The sequence below is a fragment of the Equus asinus genome, chromosome 13 (genome assembly GCF_041296235.1).
Source record: "Equus asinus isolate D_3611 breed Donkey chromosome 13, EquAss-T2T_v2, whole genome shotgun sequence".
NCBI classification, from domain to species: Eukaryota; Metazoa; Chordata; class Mammalia; order Perissodactyla; family Equidae; genus Equus; species Equus asinus.
In genome coordinates, this window is record NC_091802.1 from 15,759,498 (window position 1) to 15,770,113 (window position 10,616).

A 10,616-nucleotide genomic window follows, 5' to 3' on the forward strand; every position below is an offset into this window, starting at 1 on the left:
TCCTTCAAGGAGTTGGAGGTGTGCTGGCTTCCATGGACTGAGAGAGACCCCATTGCTGACTCCACTGACTGATCAGAGCATCCTTCCCTGGGTGCTGGAGTCTCTTCACCAAGGACATACAGCTCCAGATTGGGGTGTGCCTCGGACTCTCCAGCCCTTCTGGTGTCATTGATTACGTGGTTTCAGGTAAGGTTTTTCCTCTCTGTGTCTTGTATTTCCCTTCTCTCTTATCAAGTGCTTAAAAAGTTCATTCATCCCACAACTATCCCTGTCTTCTCCTGTTTTCTATTTCTCTTGAGGTAGAGAACTCTTGACTGGTTAGATTTGGTTTCTAAAGTATCGTGTTTTTTCTCCTAATTCTTTTTGTGTGTGTGTGGGTAGAACTAGAGAAGACCTGAGGATTGTTTCACCCAACCTGACATTTGACAGTTTGGGAGACTGAGAATCAGAGAGGGGAAGTGACTTCCACAGGGTCTCACACCAGGTTTTAGGAGGGGTGGACACTATTTTGTCTTTTTAGGTCTAAGGAGGATGTAACAATGGCCAGACCCCCTGAAACCAGCCCCCTTAGGGTACTGGGAGAGTTGTCTGTTCCTGATGGTATCTGGCTGTTAGATTTTGAAAAGCACTGGTGAAGTCCTTCCTGCCCACCCACATGTGCCTATATTTCCACCTCTTGGAAATAAGTTTCTGCTTGCTGCTCTCCCACGCGCCGTGTATTTTTTTCTCTTTGGATATTTTCTCCTACTCTCCTTCTTCTTGAAGGACAGTCAGGGTTCTGCTCTTATTTGAAAACACATACTTTGGTGTGTTTTCTCCCTTCTCTTCCCACCCTGCAGTTATCTTTGTCTTGGAGAAAGTTGTCCCATGGGTCTGACTTCTCCCCTTTCTGCTGCAGGGCTCTCTGAGAAATTCCCACCTCACCTCTGCAGGAGTCTCTTATGCATAGCCTAGGGCTCTGGCAAGTCTGATCTGAGGGGTGCAGGAAGGCTTTCCCACCCTAAAATATCTGCTGCTCGTTGCCCAAATGAAGCTGTAAGTGCTGTAGCCACCTGGTAAGGCTTTATCAGGAGAAATTTCACCTCCTTTGGTAGCAGGGGCATATATTACATTGGAATGGGTCCTCCTTCATTAGCAAAAAGTAGTTTGGCTGATCAATTGATTATAACGCATTTTTTGAACACGAGTTGATGCATCCATAACAGTCAGAGCAAATTGTGTCCAAGTTCTCTTTCAACATGAAAATTCTAATTCCCAATGCAATAAACTTTTTAAAAAATCTTACTCTTCCTTTGCATTCCTCCTGCTACCACCTTTGTCTACAGCATAATAAGTGATAGAGGTTGTGGACATCAGAATATCTGCCACTATGTGTTGGGAACTTCCTATCTGTGAGGCACTAGAGTAAAGGCTTTTACATACATTATCCTGTTTTATCCTCACAGCCACCATAGATGATGAAACTGGGGTTCACAATGGTTAAGGAACCTGCCCAAGGTCACATAGCTGGTGTCCATCTCGTGTTTGGACCATCACAGCTGCGTCATAGTAGTTTCTCCCCTTCTCAAGGTCCACATCATGTTCACCACCCAAAGACTAATTACAATCTATCACTACATGCATGTCCTCATTCGCCATCCTTCCACCTCCCTTCTCCTCTGGTAACCACTAACCCAGTCTCCATTGCTATGTGTTTGTCGTTGTTTTTATCTTCTACTTATGAGTGAGATCATATGGTATTTGACTTTCTCCCTCTGACTTATTTCACTTACAATAATACCCTCAAGGTCCATCCGTGTTGTCACAAGTGGCTGGATTTCGTCGTTTCTTATGGCTGAGTAGTAGTCCATTGTGTATTCCTCTTTATTTTTCTACATTTTATCTTGTCTCCTTTTCCTTGACGTTTCCCACTACTCCTTCATCTCTCCCTTCCACTTTTGGCCTTGGTTAATATTTCTCCTCATTTCTCTCCTTTCTAATCCCGCATCTCTTTCTCTGGTGCCTCTCTCACACTCTTTGCTATCACTTTATGAGGGTCACCGTCATTCCCTGAGATGGGATGGGAGTCTCGATCTGCTGCTATGTGCTATGACTGTGATTTGTTTGGCCAGGTAGCTTTGGCAACAAAGAGATCCCCCACAATACCCCAGAGATGACATTGAGAATAGTATCTGATCTTGCCTTTTTTGTAAAAAATATATGAGAAATATGAATTAATGCTTTTAAACGTTTTCAAAATTTTAATTGTTACTTCTTTTATGTATTTTAAATTTTTATGCTAAAAAACAAATTTAAAGAGAAAAGATCTTCTAGATACATCAGTTACCTGCTCATGACAATCTTCATTTAAATTCAAAGAATACATGAGCACTTTCTTATTGTCAAAAATTCAAATATTATGGATCAACCTAGAGTCCTTCTTTGACCACATCTCCACCCAGTCCTAACCCTCTCCAGAAGTAAACACTATTATCATACTCTGTGTCCTTCAGCAAGTTGTGTGTACTTGTTTCTCCTATTTTTGCCTGCCCACACTTAATGTTACCAAAACTTCATATCAACTTGATGAGTAAAAAGTTGTATCTCTGTCCTAAGTTTTGCTAGTATTTTGCTAGTAATTAGTGAGATTAAACAGTCTTAAAATGTTTATTTAGACTTCCTTTCCTGAGAATCACTGCTCCTTTTGTTTATCCTTTTTCTTATTGCTTTGTGGGTATATATTTTGAATATGAAAATAATATGAATCCTTTTCTAGAATGTATTTTATGATATATTACATTGTAAATATTTATTATTATATATAATATACATTATATATATTTTATTCATTCTGTATGCCTTATTTAATGAGACCATTTCTACTCCAAGGTCATAGACACATTCTTCTATATGTTCTTCTAATAATGTTATGTCTCTTTCTTCATTTAATTCTTTAATCTGCCAAGAATTTATTTCTGTGAGTGGTATGAGGTAAGGACTTAATTTTTTTAAAGCAGGTGAATAATTGTCCCAAATCACTTATTGAATAGCTTTTCTTTTCCCATAGATTCAAAATTTTATTATTTGAATCAAATTGTAAGTTTTTACACGCATATGGCTCTGAATCTTGAATCACTCAGTCTTGTAGGTCAATTTGCTTATTCTTTCACCAATAGCAGACTATCTACATTTTGATAACTGATGAGGCAGTTTTACTTTTTAGTCTAACCTGTTGAACATTGCTTTACTTTTTCAAAAGTTATTTTGGCTATTTGTTCAGCAAATATTTATTTAGCACCCACAGCATGCTCTGTATCCATGTTGGTTCTCACTTTATCAATTTCCACGACAAATCCTGTTGGGCGTCACTTCAGCATGATATGTATGTATTTATTTAAAGAATGTTGTGGTCTCACAAAGAGTAAAATTCAAGAGGCACAAAATCATATACCAAAAAGATTCTCTTTTCTACCCTAGATCTTAGCAATCTGATTCTTCTGATTCATTCCTCTGAGGCAAGCAGTGTAACTAGTTTCTCATGTTTCATTCCAAAGATTTTATTTATAGATATAAGAGTGCATGTGTGTGTATATATATATATACATATCTTTATATACATATGTATGCAAAATGTAATATTAGATAATATTACATGATATATGATATATCATTATATATGAGATAGTATAATTATATGATTATAACATGTAATTTATATAGTAATATGTAACATATGTTCGTAATAATATGTAATAATATGTAATGTACATATGCTAATATGTAACTTATATGTAACTCAATCTGTTTCTTGTTTTCATATTACTCCATTGTTTATTCAACCTTTCATCTCTTGATAGATATTTATTGTTCGCAATCTTTTTTCTACTGTAAACAAATCTACACTAAACCATCTTGTCTATGTGTCTTTTCACATATGTATAAATATAGATGTAGGATGAGTGCCTATAAGTAAGACTGCTTAGGCAAAAGGTGCTTTTATTTTTTAAAAAACTCCATCTTCTGAATGCTCCTTTTCTGTAGCATCTTATTCTTGTTTCATGTTTATAATATCCAATGTTGATTATAAAACATTTTTTTAACTTTTTGTTTCTGCAAAGAGTCTCTTTCTTCATCCATTTTGCTTTGCTGATTTTCCTTCCCTTCTTTGAGGATGCAAACATTTTTCAGATGTCCACTTCTCCTCAGTTGTCTGCTCAGATTAAAATACGGGGTAATAAAAAACAAATTGGGTGCTCAGAGCCTGTAGCTGGGTCGTGCTAATTTTGGCTTCACTTTGGGTGAAATGAATGGGTATTTATTTATTTTTTTAATCTTCCAAAATCAGTATCGTTAGATGTTCCCTGGACCAGTCAGATTCCTGGATTGAGGGAGAGGCTCATCTATTTTCACACCTGAAGGGAATAAATCTGGGTCCCAGGAGCTTACTGGTAAACCATGCCAGGCGCCCACTTTCTTCCCATATACCATTGGGTTCACAGCACCCTACCCTGAGCCTGGGATTCTTGGCTTCACATTCTCTGGAGAATTAGTCTCCTGTCTTCTGACAGGGTGAAGGGCCAGGGCCCACATGTGTGGAGTAGGGAGGGATTTGTGCTTCTTCAGCAGATTTTCAAGCTATCCCCATTTTCGGTCTTGCCCCGACCATAGCTTAATCAGTTCCTCAGCCTTCTTAGATCTGCAAGAACATTACCCCGACTCGTCTGGTTTCAGCTCCCAAATAACGTTGTTGTTTTCCTCTGACTTGTACTCATTTTACCTGGGGTTACTCGCTTTCTAGTGGGACTTTTGGAGGGCACAGTCGTTGAGCGTGTTCAATCAGCCATTTTAACCCAGAAGCGGAGTTCTTTGTACATCATGGTTCTCACGACCCTGGGTGTTAAGGATAACCTCTAGTTATTCTCAGGCTACTGAGATGGAGAGCTGCAGGGCTATTCTTAATGCACATCCCCTCTTCTCTCCCTGCCACCAAGACAGAATTCTTCCTGCGAATGAGGCTAGTCTGTGTGATTCTTTGCTCAGTTCCTTCTCTGCTCGTTGGAGTAACTGGGTCCCAAGAGGTTCCTTGCTTCCACTGGCACAAACAAGCAATTTTGGTTTTTCCCTTCTTTTTAGAGAAGACACTTTGGTCTATGCTCATAGGTGCCCTTTTTCCACTTTCTCCTTCACTCCTGCTCAGTTTCTACTGCTTTTGGTGTCCCTTCCAATTTTATCTTGAGGGTTCCGCTTTCAGGTATCCCAACTTCATCCAACATGGACTGTGCTTCTGCTCTCAATCTCTCACCGCTTTTGGGGGACTTCTCAGAGAATTCTAACTCTACACTGCCATTTCCAAACTGCAAGTGTCCTATTGGGATTTTAACTGGGATCATGTAGATTTTACAGATTAATTTTTGGGAGAATTTACATTCTTTCAATGTGGGACCTATCTGTACAAGAATACGCATAGCTGTCTTCAGGCCTTCTGTTTTGTCTTCGGTAATGCTTTATAATTTTTAGCATGAGGGTTCTTTCCTAGGTACTTCACAGTTTTTGTTGCAATTGTGAATAAGATATATTTTTTTCTACTACTTTTACTAATTGGTTAGTAGTATTATATGTGAATACTGCTGATTTTTGAGTGTTGATCCTGTATATAGTATAACTTTGCCTTAAAAATAAAGTTATATTTCCACATTCCTCATAGAAAATGTGTAAAATACAGAGAAATTGGGAGGAGATAACCCTAAATCCCACTACCGAGAAGGAACCACACTATTGATATCTTGGCATGTTCTCCTAGGCTTTAGAAATATATCAGTAGATACATATATGTTTTTGCGCAGTATCTATTAAAATGTCATACATATCCCATTGACTACATATTTTTTATCGTGTGATTGTACCATAATTCACTTAGTGTTTCCTTTGTGTTGGGCTTTTGGATTTCCTCTAGTCTCTCATTTACTAAGCTACTTCGGAAATACTTTAAGATTTTCATATAGGAAAAGAAAAAATTAATAAACCTCCTTCTGTTTAAGTTTCCCCACTTGTGAAATGGGGGTAATGATCAATTTTTCAGGGCAGTTATGAGGGTTAAACGCAAGGTTGTGGCAGAGTGCTCACTGGGTGCCTGGCACATGAGAAATACTCAAGTCATCTCAGCTGTCATCACTTCTAAACTACTGGGCATTGCTTGTTATCACCTTCAATCTTTGCAATCACCCCATAAGATAATATTGTTATCTCAATTTAAGACAAGGAAATGAGGTTCAAAAAGGTTATACAAGTGTCCCATTCACACAGCTGGTAAATGTCTTTGCCACTTTAGTACCTTTTCCTGAAAAATCAAATCCTTGGGTAAGGCTGGCCTAGAGCTTTCTAGGAGAAGCAATTATGAGGGCTGGAGAACAGAACAGCTCCTAACAGAGGCAGAAGCAGTGCTCGTTTTAGCAAGAAATAGCTTAAAATTTGCTTCTCACTTATGTGCAGAAAGTCGTAGAAGTTAAAACAACAACAACAACGTGCATCTCTGTTAGAGATCCTTTTTCTTAATGAGGGCTTGTCTATTATTCTAAACCGAGTACCATTTAAAGAGGGCAATGCATTGGGTAAAGTTGTAATGTCCTCAGTAGTATGGCCCTAAACTTAAACCTCCTGTTTCCAGATCCCAACTCTGGCTCTGGCGCATCCCTCTGCAGGATCAATGGTCTGGGTGGGAAACCAGACTCTCATCTCCCACTTCATTTTCCTGGGCCTCTTCACCCACTCACCACTCCACATCTTCCTCTTTTCCATCACCATGATCATGTTTTTGATGGCTCTCTCTGGCAACGGGCTCATGATCCTCCTCATCAATGTCAGCCCCCACCTGCACACCCCCATGTACTTCTTCCTCAGCTGGCTGTCACTCATGGACCTCATGCTCATCTCCACCATTGTGCCACGGATGGCCGTTGACTTCCTCATGGGCTCCATCTCCTTCACAGGCTGTGGGCTCCAGATCCTCTTCTTCCTTACCCTCACAGGGGGTGAGTGCTTCCTGCTGGCTTTCATGGCCTATGACCGCTATGTGGCCATCAGCAATCCCCTGAGATACTCAGTGGTCATGAGCCGCCATGTATGCTGGCTCATGGTATCAGGCTCCTGGCTCTTTGGCCTGGTAGATGGGCTGATTCAGGCTGTCTTCACTCTAAGCTTTCCCTACTGTGGCTCCCAGGAGATTGACCACTTCTTCTGTGATGTCCCTGCTGTGCTCAAGCTGGCCTGTGCTGACACCTCTCTCTATGAGACCATGATCTATGTCTGCTGTATCCTCATGCTGCTCCTGCCCTTCTCTGTCATCTCTGCCTCCTACCTGAAGATCCTAGTGGCTGTGCTCCGTATGCGTTCTGCTGAAGGTTGTCAGAAGGCCTTTGCTACCTGCTCATCCCACATGGCAGTGGTCTCCCTCTTCTACGGGGCCGCCATGATCACCTACATGAGGCCCCAGACCTACCACTCCTCCAAACAGGACAAGGTGGTCTCTGTCTTCTATACCATGATCACCCCTATGCTCAACCCGCTCATCTACAGCTTGAGGAACAAGGAAGTGGCCAGGGCTCTCAAAAAACTCCTGTGGAGGTGTCTATGTAGTAGGGAGCAGGACTAGGTCAGCCTTGGTGCCAGGGGATGTGGGCCTTGGGACCTAGAACCTGAATTAGCCACCTGAAGTTTGATTGGAGTAGAAACAAATGAGCCCTGCTAAAAGTAAGTCATTCTCTAACTAGAGTTAATCAGATTAACACATCAATTCAATCCAGCAAGTCCATGCTGAGTGTTTACAATTTTGAAGGATGGCTGGACCAACAGCTTACAAAGAATAGAAGACACAGAGCCTGTATCCCACAGAGTTCGCAGGTGATAGCTTTCAGCTGTTTCCCTCTCCAGGAATTGCCCATGGCTAAGGAGAGGCACCTTGCCCAAGGTCATGTTTCTCCATGGGGAGTTGCCTAAATCCTATTACTGGTCAAAGGAGAGTATAAAGACCTGGCCACCTTGCCTCAATTTGACTCTGAAGGGCCATCTCAGCTCCAGAGCTCCCTGTAGCATCATCTCAGGCATCAAAGGCAACTTCTCCCTGCATCCAGTTTCACTTCCTTAACTCCTTTCCCCTACCATAAGTTTCAATTCTGAGAGCACTCTCCAATAAACCTCCTCCATTGTAAAACCTGTCTCAGTCTGCTTCTGGGAAATCCAATCTGTGATACATGGAAACTCAGGAATGATGGTAAGCTAAAGTAGAGTTTTGCAAGTATGGTTATCTACATGCACTCAAGGTACAATGTGGATACCTGTTCCATTGTTAGTGTCAGCGAGAGGTCACAAATGGCATCATAGATACATCTAAGACAAGTTTAATGCAGGGATTGCAAACTAAAGTGCCCATAGGTCCAGAGAGGAGGCCTCAATGATGGGAGCCATGTGGTGGGGACAAGGGCAGATGGGACACTCACTCCTCAAGTAAAGAAATTAGGCTTCTCTGCTCCCCACAGGATGGATGAGCTTTGAGTTGGGAAGGAGATTAAGTGATAGTTGGGTAGAGCTGAAGGAGCAACCATGGATGAGGCTGTTGGGCCCTGGGAACCCAGAGGGCAGCAGGAAGCACTGGACACGACAAAGGAGAGGAGAGGGAAGTGCCCACAGCAGGATGCCCGACAGAAGAAGGGCTTTTACATGTGCTCAATCTCTCCATGATGTCCTCTAAGATGACTCTCAGATCTCGACCTCCATCCTGACCCTGGGAACAGCCTTAGGAAACTCTTTCCAGGAGTTCCGTGCCCCAAGAGCTTTGAGTTCTAAGAATTTTCTGCTTCTTTGAGTTTTGCTGTGTCCTACATCTCAACTCTGACCAGACTTGGAAGTACTGAGAAGTGATGAGAGCTGAGAAGAAGGGCATTCTTGCGATCGAAGGAGTGTTCTTCTTGAGGACCGGTACATCCTCGCAGAAGTGAGGATGTGAATAGGTTCTTCAGAGGAGGAGACATATGGGAAGACTTAGGTGGGACCTAGCAGAAACCTTTCCACCACTCCTACCTTCCCTATATTTCCACTCAAGGAAGCCAATAACAAAATAACAAGATAAAACTTTGATAGAAGCATTCATTCTCAAGACTCGGTTTAAATCAAAAGACCTGAAGTGTGATGAAAATCTCAATGGCTTGTGTTTGAGAGAAGCAAAAGTTACGGATATAAACTTTATATGCAACTTATAGACATTACTTACATCTTCCTAGTTGCCTTTTAAAGTGCTTACTGGTGCTTCTAAGGCCACGACTAGGAGATACAGGAAGATGTAATATGCAGGTAAGTCTTGGCCACAGGAACCCTAAGTGTGCCTGGAGTCAGTTTCCAGCAGGCTTGGAGAAGGCTGTGATTCAGAGTAGCCAAGGCTACATGGAACATAGTTTCAGGTTCAGCCTGCACTTCAAAATCACGGAGATTTTGGCTTGAGCTCCTGTCCAAATGGGCAGGTCTATGTTTGTGTATCTCTCATTTCCCTTTGCTCATTCAATGTTGCATCTGGGATGATAAGGTCCTAGTTAATCAGAAAGCTTTACTCCCTTTAAACACATCACTAAAGTTGTCACATCCTGAGCAGAAGAGAAATCACTCTTGATTTATCCTGAGTGGTGCTTTTGCAAGAATATGACTATTAAGATTTGTGTTTCTCATGGAAAACTGTATTTAACTGTGAATATGTGTACATATTCATCAGCCCTTATACCAGAAGGGCTCCTCCTGTTGTGGCTTCTGTGACATAGTTTGACAGTTGGGCCAAGTCTCTTCCCTTTGCCTCTCTCGCTGTCCTGAATCTACCCAGGTCACAGCCCACCTCTGTAATGGACTGAGAGTTGGCAGCACGGGCTGAGCAGAAGGGCATTCAGGGAGGATTCCCAGGGAGTAGAGACATCTACTGTCAATGTTTGACCCTGGTAGACAGGGAAGGGTAGAAATGGCCATGGTGGGACTGGGGGAGTTGAGCGATGATTTTTTACAGATGAGGACATCTGAGTTCTGAATCAAAATGGTGCAGTACATTCATGCATCATAAACCTCTCTCCTCAAAACATTTAGCAATGACGGTAAAATATAAAAAGATAAAACAAAGAAGATGCAACTGGTTTCAAATACAAGATAAGAAAATCTGTGGAATAGAAACGGTAGAGAAATGCCAAACAGTGAGTAGGGCTGAAACCATGGGCTTGCTGAGGTCTGGGATTTGACATGCCTAGGGGGGCTAAAGTTCAGTCATGCAGAGTGAAGATCCCTACAAAAGTCCATGAAAGATGAGGAGCAGGAGCCAGGCTTTTGGACTGGAGCCAGAGGCTGGCGAAGGGCTCCATATCTGAACCTGAAAAGAAATTGAAAGACCTACTGCCGAGTGCCCCTGGGGCTCTGCTTCTGGTGAACTGCGTGCCTGGGGAGGCACATGGGGCCCAGTGACCAGCCACTTAGCTCTGCCACACTGTCAACATCAAGTGCACAGCAATAGCGAATTCTCACTTTAAAACTTCCTTCAAGAGGTGGTGCCCAGAAACCTGGAAAGAAGCAATCACAAACCACAGAGCAGAGCAGCAAGGTGGGGGCACATTTTTGCA

The 10,616-nt window shown here is 42.0% G+C and overlaps 1 protein-coding gene across 1 annotated transcript; it reads left to right on the top strand.

Annotated features, from left to right (window-relative positions):
* Nucleotides 1–6,682: 6,682 nt before the first annotated feature.
* Nucleotides 6,683–7,627, top strand: LOC106821944 (olfactory receptor 2V1-like). Its single transcript, XM_014826847.1, has one exon. The coding sequence runs from the start codon at nucleotides 6,683–6,685 to the stop codon at nucleotides 7,625–7,627; it is 945 nt and encodes a 314-aa protein (XP_014682333.1).
* The last annotated feature ends 2,989 nt before the right edge of the window (nucleotides 7,628–10,616 follow it).